The 24,640-nt window shown below is 38.7% G+C and overlaps 1 protein-coding gene across 4 annotated transcripts in view; it reads left to right on the top strand.

Moving 5' to 3' along the window:
* Positions 1 to 22,872, top strand: part of LOC127843867 (centriolin-like) — a 176,184-nt gene extending 153,312 nt beyond the window's left edge. For all 4 annotated transcript variants that reach the window (XM_052373747.1, XM_052373744.1, XM_052373745.1 and 1 more), the window contains 8 exons: positions 1,755 to 1,838; positions 8,626 to 8,748; positions 10,791 to 10,883; positions 14,110 to 14,235; positions 15,818 to 15,928; positions 16,680 to 16,760; positions 16,956 to 17,076; positions 20,841 to 22,872. In XM_052373747.1, the coding sequence (XP_052229707.1) occupies positions 1,755 to 1,838; positions 8,626 to 8,748; positions 10,791 to 10,883; positions 14,110 to 14,235; positions 15,818 to 15,928; positions 16,680 to 16,760; positions 16,956 to 17,076; positions 20,841 to 20,854 (753 nt within the window). In that variant the 3' untranslated portion in view covers positions 20,855 to 22,872. The remainder of the gene's footprint in view (positions 1 to 1,754; positions 1,839 to 8,625; positions 8,749 to 10,790; positions 10,884 to 14,109; positions 14,236 to 15,817; positions 15,929 to 16,679; positions 16,761 to 16,955; positions 17,077 to 20,840) is intronic.
* The last annotated feature ends 1,768 nt before the right edge of the window (positions 22,873 to 24,640 follow it).

Here is a 24,640-nt window from a genome sequence, read left to right as displayed (position 1 = left end):
AGCAAAGGTATGTGAACAACTGAGGACTGAGTCAGCACAGGTGCATGAACAACTGAGGACCGTGTCAACACAGGTATGTGGAACTGAGGACCGAGTCAGCACAGGTATAAGGAACTGAGGACCAAGTGAACAATTGAGGACTGAGTCAGCACAGGCATGTGACACAGAAGATTGAGGCAGCACAGATATGTGGAATTGAGTACTGTGTCAGCACAGGTATGTGAACAATTGAGGACTAAGTCAGCACAGGTACGTGTAACTGAGGACTGAGTCAGCACAGATATGTGTAACTGAGGACTGAGTCAGCACAGTAACATGAACAACTGAGGACTGCATCAGCACAGGTATGTACATCCGAGGACCAAGTCAGCACAGGTTTGTCAACAACTGAGGACGGATATGGCACAGGTATGTATAACTGAAAACCAAGTCGGCACAGGTACATGAATAACAGAGGAGTGAGTCAGCACAGGTATGTGGAACTGAAATCCAAGTAAGCACAGGTATGTACAACTGAGGAGTGAGTCAGCACAGGTATGTGGAACTGAGGACCAAGTAAGCGCAGTTATGTGGAATGGAGGACTGAGTCAGCACAGGTATGTGGAACTGAGGAGTGAGTCAGCACAGGTATGTGGAACTGAGGTCCAAGTAAGCACAGGTATGTACAACTGAGGAGTGAGTCAGCACAGGTATGTGGAACTGAGGTCCAAGTAAGCACAGGTATGTACAACTGAGGAGTGAGTCAGCACAGGTATGTGGAACTGAGGACCAAGTCAGCACAGGTATGTACAACTGAGGAGTGAGTCAGCACAGGTATGTGGAATGGAGGACTGAGTCAGCACAGGTATGTACAACTGAGGACTGAGTCAGCACAGGTATGTGGAACTGAGGTTCAAGTAAGCACAGGTATGTACAACTGAGGAGTGAGTCAGCACAGGTATGTGGAACTGAGGAATGAGTCAGCACAGGTATGTGGAACTGAGGACCAAGTAAGCACAGGTATTTACAACTGAGGAGTTAGTCAGCACAGGTATGTGGAACTGAGGACCAAGTCAGCACAGGTATGTACAACTGAGGAGTAAGTCAGCACAGGTATGTGGAACTGAGGACCAAGTCAGCACAGGTATGTACAACTGAGGAGTGAGTCAGCACAGGTATGTGGAACTGAGGTCCAAGTAAGCACAGGTATGTACAACTGAGGAGTGAGTCAGCACAGGTATGTGGAACTGAGGAGTGAGTCAGCACAGGTATGTGGAACTGAGGACCAAGTAAGCACAGGTATGTACAACTGAGGAGTGAGTCGGCGCAGGTATGTGGAACTGAGGACCAAGTAAGCACAGGTATGTACAACTGAGGAGTGAGTCAGCACAGGTATGTGGAACTGAGGACCAAGTCAGCACAGGAATGTGTACATATTAACCACCCTCACAGCACTCTTGGTACACCAAATAAATACCGCCCTCCCATTTTATTACGCATGGGAATCGTATACACTGTATGTTTCAAAGTGTTGGCCTTACAATAAAAATGATTAATCTCGACTATGTTTTAACAGAACTTAACATACAATATCTTATGCTTACTGGTATGGATGTCATTGATGGAAAAGAAGGTGTTGTTTCGCAGATCTTAAACAAATTTACAGGTAAAAATACGGTGATACAGTACTAAATCTTATTACGTAGTTATTCATGAGCTTCAACTCATAACACGGTGTGTGGTGCCTTGTGTTGACTGTAATGCTGTGTTTTCAGGAACAAGAGAGGCTGACCATGGAGAGGATGACCCTCCAGAATACATTGAGGGACATGCAGGATCAGATGGAGCATGCAAGAAAGGTATGTACGGTGTTAGGATCACACAATTTCTGCCTCGCAAAATAACTTTGAAAAATACTAGAAAGCTTCTTAAGAATCTGAAATGAATAACGTCATCATGTGCTATGTCATTTGATATTTAAAATATTGACTTTTTTATTTGGTGTTAATATATGTACAATGTAGTCAAATATTTTAATGTCATAAATACTGACCTGTTATCGTATGCTTATACTTTCCAAGGGGAAATAACTCATCCGGAATTTTAACTGGGAATCTGCCACCTCAATACCGTAATACAGGCCAGGTTAAACATAGTGCAATGCAACCTAGCCAAAAATCGGTAACCAACCCTCAATATTATTTCCGGATCAACCAGGTGTATACGTGTCTTTTACGGCTCTGAATTAAAATATTGTTTTTCACTTGGTTGATTGGGGTTTTGAATAGATAAATTGTGTTATTTATCTTTTTATTTCTCATTCGGATTAATTTGTGTGGATTAAATGGATTTTGTTTCATTTGTAAAAGGTAAGCCATGCTTGTTTTTATCGAACAATGGTTTATTTCTACCATGCTGGGTGTTTTCAGGCGCGAACGACCACGTGCAAAACGTGCTCTTCTAATACATTGCTAGAACGTGCAAAGCATGTTCTTCTAATGTGTTACGAGATCGTGCAAAGCGTGTTCTTCTATTGACAGATTGTTTATCATTTGCCATTGTGTGCAATAATGATTTTAACGTTCCGTATGACAATCTAATTGATCGTCATTTTATTTTTCATCTGTTTTGAATTAAACTTTTGTTTAATTTATGATCTACGGGAGTATTATTATAATTTTCATTATGGTCAAATAATGATTTTATGTGCCGTATGATAATCTGGTCTGTGACCAGTTTATGGTTGAATATGCTTTGCTCTTGTTTTTCATATATTCGACTACATGATGGTCGCAGAAACAAGAGTGGATAAATACCCGGTGACTTCGCAGATCATGGATGATAGTTGCAGTATCAGTCACCGGGTATCGGGCACGATCGCGACCGTACTATGCTAAGTCTCTTAGACAGTCGGTCAACGTCAGACCATATGGCGACACCCGTCAGCCGGTCTTTGCCCGATGGCATTGGTCAAGGACATCGACCAATGCCGGACCATTTGGCATCCGCCATACGGTCATTATCCGGTGACAACACTGGTCATGATATGACCGGTACGTCACCGGGGACGTTGATCACGGACCATTGATCGACGTCTGACCGGCCGGTCCGGTCACCGGTCATGTCACCGGTCCGGTCCGGTCATTGATCACCGGTCCGGTCACCGGTCATGTCACCGGTCCGGTCCGGTCACCGGTCATGTCACCGGTCCGGTCCGGTCACCGGTCATGTCACCGGTCACGGGTCCGGTCTTTGATCACCGGTCCGGTCACCGGTCATGTCACCGGTCATGTCACCGGTCCGGTCACCGGTCATGTCACCGGTCCGGTCTTTGATCACCGGTCCGGTCATGTCACCGGTCCGGTCACCGGTCATGTCACCGGTCCGGTCCGGTCACCGGTCATTGATCACCGGTCCGGTCATGTCACCGGTCCACTCATGTCACCGGTCCGGTCATGTCACCGGTCTGGTCATGTCAACGGTCCGGTCCGGTCACCGGTCCGGTCATTGATCACCGCTCCGGTCACCTGTCAACAGTCATCAGTTAGGCCTGCCACCGATAACACCAGTCACCGGTCAAGAAGAAGAACTCGGTCTTCTTCATTGAATTATTCTCCTATTCTTCGTTGAATACATCGTCTTCATCAAGGATTAGACATCGGACACGCTCTTCTTCGTCGAGCAGTTCTCATCGTCGCGGCTCTCGTAAGCGATCACGTCGTCACTCACGGAGACGTTATTCTAGAAGATCTCGGTCTCATCGCAGCCGATCCACATCTCGGCCGATCCAGATCTCGACATCGCAGGAAACGAGGACGTCGTCAACCTTCACGTAGACATCAGCGGACTGCATTGAGCACCACTGGATAGTTATCGAACATACCTCTCCTTCATTGAGCAGTTCTCGGCGTTGATACGCTCGTAAGCGATCATGTCAATGCTCACGGAGACAATATTGTAGAAGACAATATTTCCAGCGTAGCCGAACAATATTTCGGCATCGAAGTGATATGGATGTCGCCACTTCTCACGTAGGCGTTAATGAACCTACTGGTCATATCGACGTTCTCCATTTTATTCCTTTAGGAATATCATGTCTCCATTCCACGTGTGATGGTTCTTCTTATGGCATCCACAAATGTTGCAGTCACCGAGCCGTAGTTGTATACGAACACTAGTTCGTTTAACATTCAGGCTTCGGGATAAGCTGTTGTTTTCTCCACTACGACTACAAGGACACTTATGCCTATTAATACTGATAATCTACCGTTGTTTTCCGGTTAACATTATCAGATGACTTCGTGGATGGTCATTCTTCTGCACCAGATATTTCCATTCTGACGCAGTTATATTATACCGGTCCCGATCACCGGACATCGGTCACCATTCATCGGTCATATCACCGATCACTGATCACCGGTCAGAATAAGTGATGTCTCATCGCCATCGGATTGGATTTTTTTGGCATGATCTTCTTTTCCGAGCTGTGCTTGACATTGATAACAGACCATATGGATTCCACCATTTTTCGGTCTTTAACTGGTAACGTCACCAGTCATATTATGACTGGTCCGTTCACCGGGCTACAGTTACCGGTCATTGACCGGTCCGGTTCGGTCACCACTTACCAATTACCGGTATTCCACTGTGTTTTCATCGGTCAATTTTTAGTATCACGGGTATCGTCTACATTACATAGTTGTATACCCCTGGCTATGCTTGTATTGAATACTATATTTTATGGATTCAACAATCTACATGACTTTTTGTGTTTTTCAATACTGATGTTCTACTGGCGACGGTTACCAAATCATGCTATATCTGTTATTTGTACTTCTATCTCAACCGGCTACATGCAGACTACTGGTCTTGCAGATAGATCGGCTGAAGTGGGCTCGGAGACTAGCATTGAGGTCGAACATTACTATTTGACCTCTATTAATTTATGTTCGAGACCCGAAGGATGAAATGTTTTAACCCCCTTTACCTGTCGGCTACAGACTTTGCAGTCAGTGTCACGGAACAGTTGGGACACATTAATGACGCTAGCAGGATTAGCAAGACGACATTTGTATCGACTTCTGCTTTTCTATTGCTCCTACGGCAGTGCATATTTTCAAGCTACTGGAATCAACAAGAGTTCTGATACATAGGATTGCCTATCAGATTGACCGCATAGCGGCTACAGTCTTGTAGATGGCTTAGGACCTATTGAACTCAGATCTTAGATCCTAGGATCTGGAGGGACCTCATCTTAAAGTTATTCTTCTATTACACTTCTGGCCATAACAGGCCGTCTTCCTATAACTGGTCGTATTCCTTTCGGAATTCGTTCCGGTTAGAAGTCTTGAAGTAAATGGATTAATCAAGTCAGAATTTAAGACTTCCATGCATTCTACCGGCAAGCGTGGACCCGCTTAAGGTTACCCCTAGGGTTTTCACCTTTTTCTGCCATCACACCTCCGATTCCGGAGGTACCACTATCAATCATATTTCCGTACTTCGCAAATCGATGACTTCGCGACCTGTATTATCCAGGATTTTAAAGGCGCCTGTTATTGGTTCAAGAAGAGGCTATATTCTGTAGATAGGTCATAAACTTATAAGTGTTAAACACTGTCCTATTCTACCAATTTTCAAGTGTGTTTGGATTGGGAAAGTTCGGCTTGCCGTGGTTTCTTTGCCCACCCATCCTTGACAAATGGTTCCGGTCACCGGTCGGTATTTACCGGTCCGGTCACCGGTCCTTCTGCTGAGACGTCTTTTCTTACGTCCGTTTAAGCTTTATTTTTAAGATAATTGTATTAATCTCGGGATTATTTAATGACACAGATTTCCATCTTTTTGTCATTATTTACCACTATTCAGTGGTGTCTAGACTAGAAGATTATCTTGGCAAGAATATAGTTTATTCTACCACAACCTTCCTTACATCTTATACAGATGTGAGCAGATAAGGTTATGGACGATCACATAGAACAACGTATCGTGATTTTCTCAATTATGTGGTATCCTAACGAATATCACCTGCACATCTACATCTTGAAAAGCGAAAATTCTTTTTAGCTGTTTTTCATTTACAACACATTTTCACGATTCCTTTGTGATGGTTTCAACTATCACACATCGGTCGTGGTTTACTTACAGACACGGAGGTGATCATATTATCACTCCTTGTAACTGGAAATCAGGAACTTATTCGTTCTTTGCAAGAACAACAAATTTTCTCTATCGTCTTTCTCATACCAGTTCGTCTCAACGCCCTGTTGGACGTTTTGTCCTGCAGTTCTTTCTTTCGAATTATTTTTCCGTTGGGTTCAATAATGTAATTGCGCATGCGCGGCAGTGAAGTTGCAGACGAGTTGCATGGTGTACATAGTATATCAAAAAATGTTGTTTATCATCAAACACTAGTTATTAGCGTTATGCGATCGTATATCGCAGTGTATACCGGTATGCTGAACAACGTCAACAATGCAGTTCACAGAAGTCGATCCAGCAGGGTGTGCGATTGTTATACATTCGTCCATTGACATAAACTGGAATATCTTGCCTTCTTGGTGAGTTTTTGCAATAACTGAGTTTTTGCCATAATTTCATGAAATATACTTAATGAACCATGGGATTATGGTTCTACGACCTTTTAAGTCTCCTGTACAATTATTTTCAGGAAACTTCTTCACAGGTCAAATATCATATCTCACTGAGACATATTTTTACTGATCCAAACATGTGCCACTTCATGTCTGGCCATTAATAACTTTTAGTTATCTCTACAGAAGAACGTTTTTCTGTTAGAGTTTCAATCCTTGTTACTTGTGCAAGGATAATTCCATCAGAACTGTATAAAGGTTCTATGGAAATTCATTTTTTTACTGGGTAATTGAGAGCATAGTTATTACCTTAATCACTCTGCTAGATACATAGAGGTTTTTCTCATCTTTTTCTTGATGATAAGAAATTTGTTCTTTTCTTCATCAAAGGATAGAGATTATGCTTTCGTATACCTTGTTTTGTGTAAGTCATCGCAACTCTGTGCTGTCTTACCTATTTTGGAACTGATCCAAACTATGGAACGTCAACACTATGTTTTTCGTTCCTTTACCTTCTTAAGCGGTTTTGACTTGTGTAACATGTTGGGATGCTTAATGAGCTCCCTTTGAACCTTTTTCATCAGGCTTATTAACAGTTCCAATATAATTTTAAGACGGTTTTCCTTCTTATGATGGCTTTTACCATACGGAGAAGTGAAATTCATGCTTTTTCTGTTGAATACGACCAATTCCAGTTGGATCTATTGTCGTTTTCACTTTGTTGTGTCAGCCAGGATTCCTTGCTTAATATCAAGTCCTCTATATGGCTTCTACCTTCAAGTTTCCAAGTTTTCTTAAACTGGTAGTCATGAAGATGAGGATAAACTTCTTTGGGCAATCAGGGCTTTGAAGTTCTATCTCAGCAGTGTTAGTCAGAAGTCCATTCGAGGTTCTCAAAGACACTCTTCATTTCCCCAAAAAAGGGGGGGGAGATGTGTCTGCGGCTTCTATTTCTCGGGGTTAGACCTCGACTAAGGAAAGTTAATCTTATCCTATCTAAGGATTCATTCCTTTTTAGGATCTGACCGCATGAATTAAGAGCTCTGTCTGTTTTGTGGGCATATATTAATCACACCCCACTTTTTGACGTGCTCTAAGCTGTTTACTGGAGGAATCCGACCACCTTGTCATCTTTTTATCCTCGTTTTCTGAAGTGCCAACAATACAATTTGTATATGTTTGGGCTTGTTGTGGTTTCACTAACGGTAGTGTCTTCTTTACGACATAGACATATTACTCTGTCCGAGAAGTCATAATTAATACTGTTTTAACGAAGATTACTTGATATCATTAGCTGATAACCCTGTTTATGGGTTCTACTGTGTTGGGAAAATATATACGAACCTTCCCACCGCAGCTGCAAAATCAGCATACGATAACAGGTCAGTATTTATGACATTAAAACAAATTTTTTTAAATAAAATTCATTTTAATTATTAAATACTTACCTGTTATCGGTAAGTCCCACCTCCCACCCCGCTATTCGATTAATATTTTTGTATATATATTGAAAGAATATTGAGGGTTGGTTACCGATTTTTGGCTAGGTTGCATTGCACTATGTTTAACCTGGCCTGTATTACGGTATTGAGGTGGCAGATTCCCAGTTAAAATTCCGGATGAGTTATTTCCCCTTGGAAAGTATAAGCATACGATAACAGGTAAGTATTTAATAATTAAAATGAATTTTATTTTAAAAAATTTGTTTTTCTCCGTAATTATAAAAAGGCACATTCCCAAAATGTATAAAAAGGAGTATAATCAGAAGATTTATTATTATTAAATATCCCTGAGCATAATTACACTGAGTCTATTGATTTTAACATTTGTTTTGTAATATATGTAATTATGTTTGATTTTGTATTTAAAGGTAAGTTTTCTGTTCACATCTTTATCCTCTGGGTTACTATGTTTCTTGTTTGGAAGCTTAATTTTGATTGGTTGGTGCTTGAGGAAGGTTGAATTTAATTGGTTGGTTTTTCTTTTACTGCAAAATCAATATTGATTGGTTTGCGTTGGTGGATAGTTGATTTTGATTGGTTGGTGTGTGCAGGAGATGCAGCAAATGCAGAAGCGGTCCAGTTCACAGGCAGTAGAGTTACAGACGCTAGCAGAGGAGCAGTTTAACCGGGCCAACAAGCTGTCTGATGAGCTGCTCCGGTTGAAGAGTAGAAAGGTAGAAAACTCAATCTTGTGTGCACACTGGCATAGTCACTAGTCAGCCTGTAGGAGCTGGAGATAGGGCATGTCAATGGAAAACACATAACATTATACAGTAAATGCTATTGTTAAAGTATTAGTAGATCTTTTTTATGCCCCGGATCGAAAGATCGAGGGTATATTGTTTTGGGCCTGTCTGTCTGTCTGTCATCCCTTCATTGTGTGTCCCAAAACTTTAACCTTGGACAAAGTTTGATAACTTTTGCAATATTGAAGATAGCAACTTCATATTTAGGATGAATGTATATCTCACGGAGTTGCACATTCTGAGTGGGGAAAAGTCAAGGTCAAGGTCATCCTTCAAGGTCAAAGGTCAAATATCATTGTATTTTTCTTTCCTAAAACTTTAACCTTCGTTAAAGTTTGGTCATAACTTTTTAAATATTAAAGATAGCAACTTGATATTTGGCATGCATGTGTATCTCACGGAGCTGCACATTTTGAGTGGTGAAAGGTCAAGGTCATCCTTCAAGGTCAAAGGTCAAATTTATGGCTTCAAAGCAGCGCAATAGGGGGCATTGTGTTTCTGACAAACACATTTCTTGTTAATGATTGGAATGTTTTAGTCATTTTTTGTAGTCAAAATCGTTCCATTTTCACACTTTTAATTGGAGGTTTAAAAGATCAGCTAAATATTATAATCTTTGAGATTGACATATTCTTGTAAACTGTACTCAGGGGTTTTTTTTTAGAAAAAGGGGAAGACGCTGGACGCTGGGTAAAAGGGGAAAATCGAACGCGAAAGAGACATATTTGGGGAAAAAATAAAAACTGTTCATTTCAATGTCTATAACTCGCCTACATACTTCAGGGTTTGTTTTTTTAGAAAAAGAGGCATGTCTCTGACCTTTTTGTTCTTAAACACATGAACAAGTATGATATTAAAGTCAAAGGCCTAAATAAAGTTGCAGGGGTAGATCTAATAATGGGAAATGTTTTCAACTGGGGCCGGGGAACGATGTCAATATTGTGATTTCAATTTCATGATGAATGGGTTGACGATCTAGATCTGCTACAGTATTGGAAGGGAAAGGTGCGACAGTATTAATCGATGTTGATTACATTTACCTCCGACTCCTGCTGGGTTTCAACGGTTTTTGGTGATTCATTCTTAAAAAATGCGTCAACGCAATTAATATTTCCCGAGTCCGAACGTTTTATTTTGTTTGTGTATGAACGCCAATTGTGAGACTTTTTTCTGTTTTAACGTTTATATCTTGGCTTTCACATAACCCGGATGAAAATTCGACTGGTTTCTGGTAATTAATTGACGAAACACCCTTCTCGCGCAAGACCGGAATCCAGTAAAATAGTCACATGAATAATACGATTAGTTGCCCGGTTTCCATGACGTAATTTAAGAGCTATATATAGAATCACTGGGATTCCCAGATTTTAGTGTTCGTCGGGAGAGAGAGAGAGAGAGAGAGAGAGAGAGAGAGAGAGAGAGAGAGAGAGAGAGAGAGAGAGAGAGAGAGAGAGAGAGAGCGAGATCGTTGTACATGGTACAAATTGGATAAGTGTCGACTTCCCAAAAGAAAAAAACATTTCTTTGAGGGTAAAATATTATATTTTGGTGAAAAATTATATTTTTGAAGGGGAAATGGTAGTTTTAGGGGAAAAATTCTTGTAGGGGAAGACGCCGAATATCGGCGTCACTTTCTTAGTAAAAAAAACCCCTGGTACTGAATGTTAAACTTAGGACTGTGTGCATCTTAATGACTTTGCACAATTTACAAGTGTTATCCCTTCTACTAATAACATTCAATTACATAAATTTTATGTGTCTTTGAATATCCCTTAACTGATGCACATGTAGAATTTGCTACACTTTGTTTGCTGTGACTTAATGCAATTTAATTGCAGTTGTTAGCTTTGAGCTATAGTAATTACGCCTTATGCTATACTTACCTTTAGTATAATATTTTTCATCCAAGTAATTGTTTGCCTTTTGTCACCACCATAGATTCTTTAAACACACATACTAATTGCTTACAGAGTTTCAACCAGTTGGACGCTACTTTGTCTGATGTGACCAATCAGAGTGCAGAAAATGAGTCACATGACAATGTCAACCAATCAATTATTGAGGTTCTCTAGATAATCTTAAATATTTTGTAGATGTCCCAAACCTGTAGCTTTATAAATGTTATAGTAATTTAGATTTGTAGATGTCCCTGTGTTTCAGATATGCGTTTATTTCACATATACTAGATTTTTAGATGTTTGTGTATTATAGATTGTTAAAGTTTTAGATGTTTAGATCTATGTCTTCTTGTTCTTTATTTACCCAGATGAATCTATACTGTCTGCTTTGCCTTGGCTACTAGTGTGTATGATGTTCTGCCTTATTGGTCTGGTTATATAAATAGTCAATTAGAAATATCTTATATAGATAGCAAATAAACCATTTGCTCCACTTTTTCTGATGATTTTCAATAGTTTTACAGAATTTATATATGAGCCTCGCTTTTTCTGGGAAAACTTTGCTAAATGCATGAGCATAAAGTGTTGTGCCAGATTAGCGTGTGCAACCCAGACTAATCTTTCTGCTTTTATGGTATTTTTTGTTAAAAGGAAGTCTCTTCTTATGGGAAATCTAGTTTAGGCGGAAATTGTCGTCTCTGATTAGCCTGCGCACAACACTTTACTTACATGATATAAACCCCATTTTCCCATATATAGGCTCAAATACAAGAACCTACCCCGAGTGATGGATAACAGAACGCCCAGTATCCCATGCACTGTAGTGATACATTTCTATAATAAGAGCTTGTAAAAAAAACTGTGAAAAATAGGAAATAATATTGAAATTTAGTCTAACTGTTATAGGATGATAAATATATTTGACCAACCTGTTCCCACCATGTTTCTATATTGATGCTTTCACCAGCTTGATTTCTAAGCATTTTATTGTGTTGTTCCATCTTTGTGTTTCAGTTTGCACAAAAAGAAAAATGTGACTTGATGTTATCTCTGAATTTGTTTTGTCTATTTTACCCAAATGGTTTTGGGATATTGATAACCATCAATAAGCAAAAATTAATTGAAGTAAAACAATTAAATGTCATTTTATTGTATTGGTATTTTATTTTTTTAAAGTTCCATTCTTTAAAATATTACCAGCAGAGTAATATTAAGGTGTTAATATTAAAGAATGTTTAAGATCCTCATAATACTTATTGTGAAAATAATGCTCATTACTAGATTAGCTTAGAAAAATTGGTTACGGGAGAAATACAGTAGTTATGTAGGTTGAAGGACGGGTTATTTATTATATGTAAAGTTTAGTATCAGCTGTTAACTTGTGTTTCTTTCCTTGGTTTCAGCAGTCTAATGCACGTGACAGTACAAAAACAAAATCTCATGACAAAGGACAGGTGCCTACATGTCAGTCTATACCGACTGCATCACAATCAGCAGCTGTAGGTTTTAGAGATTACCTTAATATAGAACCCTACACCATACCATCCAAAAGTTCACGTTACCACACCCTACCATCTAAACCTGGAGAATCTAACACCCTACCTTTCACTAACAGCAAAGTCTCTGACCCTGATGATCCCTCATTTAACCTGTTAGACAGCCTTGAGTGGCCCGCAGGTAGCCCAGACTTGAGTTTTCTTGTGTCCGGCTCCCCTATTACTGGTTCCCCAGCTCTGGGCTCCCCAGTGAGATCTAGGTCAAGGTCTAGCCTACGTGAAGAGTCCTCCAGTCCTCTTTATACCCAGAATAGGACAGGTAGACCCTATGGTGCTGTGGTCAGGTCTGAACACAATAAGCCCTTCAAAGAGGTCATGGAGAGGTCAGGTCAAGGTCGTGTCAGAGAGAGAAGTTGGAGTCCTCCCCGTCACAGGGAGCGCACTGTAACTCCTCCACACAATGGCTCCAGACAGCTACCGGTGATCAGAGATCGAGACATCAGGTCATTGCCTGATCTGGCTGCAAAGACCGCAAGAGAATCACTTGATAAGGGCTATAGTCCCACCAAACCAGTGACAAGAACTGTCACACAACATGACACTGCCACATCAGCTATGGCTGGTACTAACACAAGTCTAAGCCTGACTGATACTTCCTCCACCCTAACATCAACTGTCACCACCCCAGTCCCAACTCACAGGGAGCAGAAAGATAACAAGGGTATGAACACACTGACCCCGTTGTTAGGTAAAGGTCATTCCCCCCCTGTCAGGGACTCTGGGTCCTCCCTCACCACGGTGACCACTCTGACTGACCAGCAAGCTCTGAGCAGTGCCCCTGAGAGTGCTGGAGAGAACAGCGCCAGAGACAGACGTGACCTCTCGTTTGACCTTGGATTTCTGGACATTCTGACTGTAGATAGTAACTCAACCGTAGTGGATCAGTTAAGCACTGGAAGAGTGAGTTGTACAATGGCTCTTGGTGGTGTTCCTAACCTTGTTGTGGAGGAAATAACAGTGTTGTCACATTGTGAAAGCCTAAATGGATTTTGTGTCTGTTTTAGAACCAACCTAATTGAAACATTTTCTTATTTATATGTGCCACAAAATTGTTGACTCAAAATATGCTGTGTCACTTGATGTGCCTAAATTATTAAATTATTATTATACCCCCACAAACGAAGTTTAAGGGGGTATATAGGAGTGAGCTTGTCTGTAGGTCGGTCCGTATTAAGTGTCTGCTCTCTAATTCAAGTAGTTTTCATTCGGGCTTCACCTAACTTGGTCAGAAGTTGTATCTAGATGATGTGTAGGTAAAGTTCGAACATGGGCCATGCTGGGTCAAAAACTAGGTTCCGGGGTTACTTAGTGCGTTTTAAACATTGAGCATGGTGTCCGCTGTTTTATGTGAAGACAACATGAAAAATATTCTGTGTCAATGCGGCATATGGGGGTATTCGTCACGTCTGTGACAAAGCTCTAGTTTGAAAATTTCTGATATAATTTCACAAATGCAAGTTTTCATTGTGGGTTCGTTGTGATAACTAATAACAACTAAAATATGTTTTTGAAAAAGAGTGTTGTTTTTCAGCTTTTATTTTCTTTTGTCAGAAATTTTCCTCACACCTATTTACCTGGAAAATTGTAAAAATGCTCTGTATTAGCATATGTTTTCGTCTCTAATTCAGCGTCATGTTGTTTAATGTGATATATTTATTTTAGTTGTTTAGATATTACTGTAATTCATATTAATATTGCACTACTGTAATTCATATTAATATTGCACAATAATTATCATTTCAATATGGCCAATCATTGCACTCAATTATCTGTTGATCAATCTTTCTGCGGCATGTCTGTATAGAGAGCCTCATAGACTGGTGTTCATGTTTCAGACTACAGACCGGTTCTCAGAGGACAAGGAGAACATGCGATCTGACCGGTCAGACCCGGTCGAGGAGGTGAGGAAGTCAGACATCGCACTCAGAGACAAGCTCTCTAAGGAGCAGGAGACACTCAGGGTGAGTTCTTACTGGGCATTAATACTGATCAGTGTTCCCAGTGGCAATCAACCTCAATTTTGTATCAATGCCATTTGTGTTCACATCTGTATAGTGTTTTCTTCAAAGCGTATATATATTAATATAACTCAGTGTGTACTTCACATCTCCACTTTTAACCTTTTGGTTTTATTAATAAAGCCTATCTATATTTCATAGCTGCAACTCTTTCCCTTTAGTATAATATCTAAAGCCTATATATATATATATATATATATATATTTCATAGCTGGAGCTCCAAATCTTTTGTAGAATATCTGTATCCTATCTATATTTCATAGCTGGAGCTCCAATTATTTAATAGAATATCCCAATGTTTCTAAGCTGCATCTTTAGCGCTGTGCTTATAGCTCGATTGCAAGTATTTGTTTCACAGCTGAATATCTATCTATTTATTTGTATCATTAAAGTGTGCTTATTTCACAGCTGAAACTCTAAAATGATGGTGGTATCTATTAAAGCATGCCATGCAAGAGTTTAACTGTAGCAGTTCTAGCATTGTAGTTTAATCTGTAAAGCCTGTACATGTTTCACAGCTAAAGCTTTAACACTGTGGTAGTATTTTGTAAAACATGAGTCTCTTTCACAGCTTCAGTTCTTGCATTGTGGTAGTATCTTTTAAGCATGTTTGTATTTCACTGCTGAAGTGATAATATGATGGTCGAATCTGTAAAGCCTGCACCTCTTTCTCATCTTCAGCTCTACCACTTATAGTATCTCTAAAGCCTCTTTATGTTTCAAAGCTGTATCACTAACAATATGATATTATCTCAAACGCCTGTGTGCGTATTCAAGCTGTAACTCCTCAACTGTGGTACATGTATCATCTCTAAAGCCTCTGTGTGTATTCCAGCTGCAACTCTAACCCTGTGGTATTATCTCTAAAGCCTCTGTGTGTATTCCAGCTGCAACTTTTATCTTTAACCCCTGTGTATGCCAGGCATTATCTGTAAAGCCTGTGTTAGTATTACAGCTGCAACTGTAACACTGGTATTATCACTAAAGCTGGCGTTAAAATTCCAGCTGCAACTCTAACACTGTGGTATTATCTATAAAGCCGGCATTAGTATTCCAGCTGCAAATCTTACACCGTGGTATTATTTCTAAAGCCTCTTTTTGTATTCTAGCTGCAACTCTTACAACATGGTATTTTCTCAAAAGCCTCTGTGTGTATTCCAGCCGCACATCCTACACCGTGGTATTATCTCTAAAGCCTCTGTGTGTATTCCAGCTGCAACTCTTACACCATGGTTTTATCTCTAAAGCCTCTGTGTGTATTCAAGCTGCAATTCTAACACGATGATATTATCTCTAAAGCCTGTGTGAGTATTCCAGCTGAAAATCTAACTCTGTGGTATTATCTCAAAAGCCTGTGTGAGTATTCCAACTGCAACTCTTACACTGTGGTATTATCTCTGAAGCCTGTGTTAGTATTGCAGCTGCTATTCTAATACCATGGTATTATCTTTAAAGCCTCTGTGTATATTCCAGCTGCAACTGTTAAACCATGGTATTATCTCTATAGACTTTGTGTGCATTCCAGCTACAACTCCAGCAGCAGATGCAGAGGCATGCAGACGCGATGGAGCAGGCAAGACTCCAGTCAGAGGGCACCATTGAGAGTCTGAGAAAGAAGCTCAACACTCTGCAGGATGTAAGCTGGAAAGCTTATCTGTTTTCTTTAGAAAGTTTGTTGTGAAATAACACATTACACAAGTTTGTGCATCCTTTAACGAAAAAAAAATTTAACTTGTAAACCATTTCATAATAAAATTAAAGCAATTATGTTTTAATCCACTCTGAAACTTACTGTTGTTTTTTAATCAAAGTTGCCAGGAATGTTTCTGGGAGTTTTCTTTAAAATATTTCTTAGCATGTACACTTATTGGCAATATAAAAATCAGGCTTTACTGCGGTTTCTGCATTTTTCTCTTGTTTCACATTTTCATGGTACGTGCCTTAAGAATTTTGTCAGACATAAATCGTGGTTGACATATTACAGAAATAAATGACTGAAATCTGGATCATGCAATATCTGAAAAAATTCTAAAGTTAGGTTGATGAAACTCACAGTGTTAGTAGTGGACCTTATGGGAATTGTAGCATTATTTCAGTGTTTTTTTTCCTCATACTTAAATTATGGTTGCTATGGTTACATAATTAATTGAAAGCAAAAATCTGGATCCTCCTTTTTTGTTCCTTTGAAATTCATAATTAGGCCCTGTCCTTACTCAGACAACATTAACACAGTAGGGTTCTGTTGTTTGTTCTTACTTAGACAACATGAACACAGTAGGATTCTGCTGTTTGTTCTTACTCAGACAACGTTAACACAGTGTGTTTTATTATTAATTAAAGTTTGTATATGACTTGTATCAAGTATTATGATCGTATTCTTATCGCAGGTGCTTGTCACGACAGCAGATATCACAAGTCCCACCCTACGTCGGGCACGCTCCAGGTCTGCAGGTCTCGTACCTTCCCCGGTATGTTGCACACCTGATGATTTGTGCTTCCTTTGTTTTTGATGAGGATCAGAACTTGTCATTATGGAACAGAATTGAAAGGCATTGCTCATTTGTGTTGATGAACTGTAGGATAGGATTTCTGCACTGTATGACAAATAATTCTATACATGTATTACTACATATCAGTCATTTGATGTTGTATTTGTGTTCCAGGATCGTCAGAGGTCGCCCAGCCCTATCTATCCTCCTCGCCATAGTTACCTCTCACAGAGGCCAAGGTCAAGGTCACGTTCAGCTGACAGGATCACAAGGAGTCTTTACCCAGAACGGGACTGTAAGTTACTGCACTTTAATGAGATTCCTCGTGAGCTGTATTCATGATTTATAGTTGTCAAAAATACGATATGATTCTATTAATTCTCTAACATTTTCACCTAAGGGGACACTATGTTAACTACTGACAAATCCGTATGTCCGTCCGATAAATGTGGATCCTGCAATTACTCAAATAGTACTAAAGCTAGTTTGAGGAAAATCTGTAAGTGGATAGAGGGCAATATTGGAAATATGAATTTTATTTAAGTTTTTTGTCAGACAAAAATTGTGGTTGCTGTGCTTCCAAAAATGATTAAAAATATAATCTTGATCCTGCGCTACCTCAAAAAGTAATTTATCAAGATTAATGAAACTCTGTATGTGAATACAGGGCAATATATCTTTTTGAATCAGACAAAAATTGGTTGCTATGATTACAGAAATAATTAAAAAATATAATCAGGATCCTGGGATAATTAAAAAGTATGTAATTAGCTAGGTGGATGAGACTTAGCGTGTTGATAGATGATCACATAGGGAGTATGAATGTTATTTCATTGTTACCAGACCAAAATTGTTATTACTACCGTTATGTTTGAAACCAAAAATCTTGAACATTGGATGACTCAAAAGTACTTAAGGTACATGTAGGTTAATGAAAGTTGGCTTGTGGATTGAGGACCATATGGGGAAGGTGCATGTTATTCTAAGAATTTTGTCAGACATAAATCGTGGTTGACATATTACAGAAATAAATGACTGAAATCTGGATCATGCAATATCTGAAAAAATTCTAAAGTTAGGTTGATGAAACTCACAGTGTTGGTAGTGGACCTTATGGGAATTGTAGCATTATTTCAGTGTTTTTTTTTCCTCATACTTAAATTATGGTTGCTATGGTTACATAATTAATTGAAAGCAAAAATCTGGATCCTCCTTTTTTGTTCCTTTGAAATTCATAATTAGGCCCTGTCCTTACTCAGACAACATTAACACAGTAGGGTTCTGTTGTTTGTTCTTACTTAGACAACATGAACACAGTAGGATTCTGCTGTTTGTTCTTACTCAGACAACGTTAACACAGTAGGGTTCTGCTGTTTGTTCTTACTCAGACAACATTAACACAGTAGGGTTCTGCTGTTTGTTCTTACTCAGACAACGTTAATACAGTAGGGTTCTGCTGTTTGTCCTTACTCAGACAACATTAACACAGTAGGATTCTGCTGTTTGTTCTTACTCAGACAACGTTAACACAGTAGGGTTCTGCTGTTTGTTCTTACTCAGACAACATGAACACAGTAGGATTCTGCTGTTTGTTCTTACTCAGACAACATTAACACAGTAGGATTCTGCTGTTTGTTCTTACTCAGACAACGTTAACACAGTAGGGTTCTGCTGTTTGTTCTTACTCAGACAACATGAACACAGTAGGATTCTGCTGTTTGTTCTTACTCAGACAACATTAACACAGTAGGATTTTGCTGTTTGTTCTTACTCAAACAACATTAACACAGTAGGGTTCTGCTGTTTGTTCTTACTCAGACAACATTAACACAGTAGGGTTCTGCTGTTTGTCCTTACTCAGACAACATTAACACAGTAGGGTTCTGCTGTTTGTTCTTACTCAGACAACATTAACACAGTAGGGTTCTGCTGTTTGTCCTTACTCAGACAACATTAACACAGTAGGGTTCTGCTGTTTGTCCTTACTCAGACAACATTAACACAGTAGGGTTCTGCTGTTTGTTCTTACTCAGACAACATTAACACAGTAGGGTTCTGCTGTTTGTTCTTACTCAGACAACATTAACACAGTAGGGTTCTGCTGTTTGTTCTTACTCAGACAACATTAACACAGTAGGGTTCTGCTGTTTGTTCTTACTCAGACAACATTAACACAGTAGGGTTCTGCTGTTTGTCCTTACTCAGACAGCATTAACACAGTAGGGTTCTGCTGTTTGTTCTTACTCAGACAACATTAACACAGTAGGGTTCTGCTGTTTGTCCTTACTCAGACAACATTAACACAGTAGGGTTCTGCTGTTTGTTCTTACTCAGACAACGTTAACACAGTAGGGTTCTGCTGTTTGTTCTTACGCAGACAACATGAACACAGTAGGATTCTGCTGTTTGTTCTTACTCAGACAACGTTAACACAGTAGGGTTCTGCTGTTTGTTCTTACTCAGACAACATGAACACAGTAGGGTTCTGCTGTTTGTTCTTACTCAGACAACAAGAACACAGTAGGGTTCTGCTGTTTGTTCTTACTCAGACAACATTAACACAGTAGGATTCTGCTGTTTGTTCTTACTTAGACAACGTTAACACAGTAGGGTTCTGCTGTTTGTTCTTACTCAGACAACATGAACACAGTAGGGTTCTGCGGTTTGTTCTTACTCAGACAACATGAACACAGTAGGATTCTGCTGTTTGTTCTTACTCAGACAACATTAACACAGTAGGGTTCTGCTGTTTGTCCTTACTCAGACAACATGAACACAGTAGGATTCTGCTGTTTGTTCTTACTAAGACAACGTTAATACAGTAGGGTTCTGCTGTTTGTCCTTACTCAGACAACATTAACACAGTAGGATTCTGCTGTTTGTTCTTACTCAGACAACATGAACACAGTAGGATTCTGCTGTTTGTTCTTACTCAGACAACATGAACACAGTAGGATTCTGCTGTTTGTTCTTACTCAGACAACATGAACACAGTAGGGTTCTGCGGTTTGTTCTTACTCAGACAACATGAACACAGTAGGATTCTGCTGTTTGTTCTTACTCAGACAACATTAACACAGTAGGGTTCTGCTGTTTGTCCTTACTCAGACAACATGAACACAGTAGGATTCTGCTGTTTGTTCTTACTCAGACAACATGAACACAGTAGGATTCTGCTGTTTGTTCTTACTCAGACAACATGAACACAGTAGGATTCTGCTGTTTGTTCTTATTCAGACAACATTAACACAGTAGGGTTCTGCTGTTTGTCCTTACTCAGGCAACATTAACATAGTAGGGTTCTGCTGTTTGTTCTTACTCAGACAACATTTACACAGTAGGGTTCTGCTGTTTGTTCTTACATAGACAACATTAACACAGTAGGGTTCTGCTGTTTGTTCTTACTCAGACAACATTAACACAGTAGGGTTCTGCTGTTTGTCCTTACTCAGACAACATCAACACAGTAGGGTTCTGCTGTTTGTCCTTACTCAGACAACATTAACACAGTAGGGTTCTGCTGTTTGTCCTTACTCAGACAACATTAACACAGTAGGGTTCTGCTGTTTGTCCTTACTCAGACAACATTAACACAGTAGGGTTCTGCTGTTTGTCCTTACTCAGACAACATTAACACAGTAGGGTTCTGCTGTTTGTTCTTACTCAGACAACATTAACACAGTAGGGTTCTGCTGTTTGTTCTTACTCAGACAACATTAACACAGTAGGGTTCTGCTGTTTGTTCTTACTCAGACAACATTAACACAGTAGGGTTCTGCTGTTTGTTCTTACTCAGACAACATTAACACAGTAGGGTTCTGCTGTTTGTTCTTACTCAGACAACATTAACACAGTAGGGTTCTGCTGTTTGTTCTTACTCAGACAACATTAACACAGTTGGGTTCTGCTGTTTGTTCTTACTCAAAAAACATTACCACAGTAGGGTTCTGCTGTTTTTTCTTTGACAAATCTCTTGAGAATTTGGATGTGTGCAAACAGGGAGATAACATTTTAAAACCAAAATCCAATCATAATGATTTTTGTGTTTTTTGTATTCAGTTCTGACAGCGTGATGATGTCGATGAATGAAGTGCCAGATTATATGCCGTCCAGTTTATTGTTTGCCGTCCAGTAGATTGTTGCAGCATGATGAAGTGCCAATAACTTCAAGCATTTATTATTCGTGTTCCTGTTAATCTTTTAAAGTTTACATTTTAATCGTGTCAAATGGTGAAATAATATTGTTTCTTCACATTTAAAAGAAAGTTATATTTTGTTACTATGTTGAGTTTGTACATTGTCACATGTGCCTGTCAAAATAAACGGAACACATTCTGTATGTGAAGCATTGGAAATATGAGGTGTTTTATGTTAAGAAAACTGCCATGCAAACTGTTTAAGTATTGAGTTTGAGTTTTACTTATTCTGGGTAATATACACTATTCTTTATCATATATTCACACTGATATTTGTTTTATCTGATTTATTTTTCATAACAGGTCAATAGGCATTTGTATGAGTCAATGTTTAGAGGAACATCATATTTTTCAGGACCAACTGTAAAATCATCATTTTTGGTAAAAGAGAATCAACATAACAAACACTTTGATACCAAGATGATATTTTGGACAAAAAAGGCAAAAAAAAATATTCACAAATAATAAATACAAGTCTCATGACGTCATGATTAACATGTAAATCGTTGCAAAACATAAATTCCCACTAAATATGCAGCATCATATCGATGATACTTTATTAATTGTTAAAGCCTGGTTGTGTGGAGTTCTGATAAACAGGTTACTGCCGTATATTTTGTACTAAGGCATTTTCGCCTCTTGTCCAAAAATAAAATATTAACGTCACCTGATGTATTAAAAAACTATAGAACAGTAACCAGTTATTTTCTATTTATGAACATTGCTTTTACTCTTCACAAAGAGAGTTTGTGTAAATCAATGTGTGCTGTGTTCACAAATACCAAAAGGTCGTTTTAATGTTTATTTCTTTTTATTAGATAGTTATGGGCTCAATATTTTAATCCTAATGTTAGACCATACCATTGCCTGCACTTTAATACAGCATATAGATGGTAGATTGATTGAATATTATTGTTGAACCTGTCTGTGATATTTATTCATTTATATTTATGTTGCCATTTATGCTTTTTACTATGCTTTTAATTGAAGTTGGTGAAGCATTACACTTGAATTGTAATCGCCCTATTTCCATTCTTGCTTTTTTACCAGGAGGCTTATTTCCGTGCATTGCACATACAACTGCACATATAATTGCATTGAAACTATGATTGCGTGATTGTTTTTTTTTTTAAATAACGCCATTTGTTTTAGTAAAATATATAAATAAATTAAGCACTGAACGATATATACTCCCAAAACAGAGCAGGATTTAAGCTATTCAAGTAATTCTTTAGAAGGTGTGTAAGTGAGTATGGTATAAACTATTGTTGTCAAGTGCACATGAAAATGACAATTTAAATTGTTTACAAGTTTTTTTTTAGTCAGCCTTTATTGTGACATGTAGCTCTGCTTTTTATGGTTAGATAAATATTTATTCTTTGTTTAAATTATGTGGAGTCATTTTGTGCTGCATTTACCCCTAGTATTATGTGTTTTTGTGTAATGTAATCTGTATTTATTCTTATTTGTTATACACACTGCTGTATAACAAGTCATGAGACTTAAAGGTTGCTATATGCTCCAGTATAGAATATGTGTGAGTTACATAAAGCACTACATCACACAAACCGTAATATATCAACTCATGACTTATGCCAGTTAGATTGATAATAATTGCATTTTTTAAACATAAAGCTCTGATGTAGTAATGTACTAAATGCAAGCAGATATGTTCAAAATCCACCTCCGATGTAGTATGTTTTTAATTATATATATAAATTTATTAAATACATGTATACGGTGATGCAGTATAAATGTACATGTAAGCAGATATGCCGATAGTCAATTAGGTTTTAACGTGTATTTCTAGAAGTGTAATTCACTGTGATACTATCTGTTAAATGTTATATGTGTGTATTTAAATTATAAAAATATTAAATAAATATTTATATACACCATGTCTCGGCTTCTGGTGTGACCAACAGTAACAGTAAATATGATTGAATTTTGTGTCTCCATGCAATAAGAATGGCGGAGGATATAAACATCTATAGATCTAGTGATTTAATTGCTGTGCGCGTGACTAGAATGATACATTCATTTTACATTGACACAAAGGTCAATGTAAAAGTCGGCACTTGGAAGTTTGTGGGTTTTATATGGATATGGTGAAACTATAGTTGCAATTATCCAACTCCCAGCTATTGACCCTCCGGAGCTGTACTTATAAATGCTCAGAGCATTCAAGAAGAACTAGGTGAAACTACATATGGTTGTGTATGGCCCATTACTTTAAAAATATTGTAAATGATTGGATTTCAAATAAACTGATACACGTGATCAGAAAATAAGACAATTGTCTCAGACGAAAGGCCATGGTCACAGAATACAAGTGTGTCGATATTCTCAATATTGATATTACCAAAGATCCAGAGGCGTATTTAGGTTGGGGGCTAGGGGGCTAAAGCCCCCCCCAGCTGGCTGGCTAGACACGATTTTTAACAAAAATGAGCCCCATACAGTTTCAATCCACTTGTGTATTTCCTGTCATATGTCCCTTATTAAGCCATAAACAGCTGTCGATTTGTGTGATTAGCCCCCAGGCATGTGTATAGACGATCTAACCTTCGTCAGCTAAAGTGCACGCTTCATTGACTGTAAGTAATAAACTGCCCTATTTGATTGGCTGAAGAAGATACATTCAACTAATGAAATTCATCCATACATTTAGCTATAGATAAATGTTTACAAATGGCTGCCGCATGAGACTTGTGAAAAACAGTATTTCAAATTGTAGCAATTAAAGAGTTTAGACGAACACAATGGACAATCATAATTATTTTTTCGGTAATTTCTTTGATGAATTTAATTGGTATTAGCTCTTTAGAGTGAAAATCCTTTTGAGTAACAAGTTATTGCCAGTGAAATTCAACTGCACACTTAATGAATGGCATTTTTTTTTTTTTTTTTTTTTTACAAATCGGGCTAACTGCTTTGATGTTCATCCATACTTTTTAAAATTAAAAAAGACTCAAAAATGAAGAATTACTTTGCTATATGAAACTAAATCATTTTCTTAAAGCGTGACAACATCGAGGCAGCAACACCCGAATTAAACTACACAGAAACCTAACGACTCCCTTTGTTAACACTTTTGTGAACGAAATGGACACCCGATTCAGTGATTTTCAGACTAAGGCAGCCATGGAATTGAAGTTTATACCTGAACAAATGTGCGCCTCTCCTGTCAGTGCTAGTGACCTTGAATGGTTCATTGATGATCTCCCTTCCCCTCAGTCCCTCCCTGCTGAGTTGCACTTTATATGGCAGGCTAGGTGGAAAGGTGTACCCAACCCACCTACTACCCTTCAGGGCTCTGTTGCACATTGTGATTCCCAGCTGTACCCCATCATTTACACTGTTTTGTCCATACCATGTGTGTTCCCTGTTACATCATGCGAGTGTGAAAGGAGTATCAGTGCCCAAGGACTTGTTAAGACAAAACTAAGATCATCAATGGGTCAGGACAGGTTGTCCGCTGTGTGCCTGCTTTCCATTCATAGGGACATGGACATAAACATTTTAATGTTGTACCTAAGTTGACCTAGTAGGATATCCAACAAGGTTAAATAGGAGGTCCACTCATCTTACTCTGTTAAAAAAGTTATGGATAAAGATAATGACTCCCACCACTTAAGTGGTTTGAGAGACATTTGATTTACC

The sequence above is a fragment of the Dreissena polymorpha genome, chromosome 9, assembly GCF_020536995.1.
Source record: "Dreissena polymorpha isolate Duluth1 chromosome 9, UMN_Dpol_1.0, whole genome shotgun sequence".
In the NCBI taxonomy this organism is placed as follows: Eukaryota; Metazoa; Mollusca; class Bivalvia; order Myida; family Dreissenidae; genus Dreissena; species Dreissena polymorpha.
The sequence above is the reverse complement of the archived record's forward strand: the minus strand, read 5'-3'. Positions and strand labels throughout refer to the sequence as shown.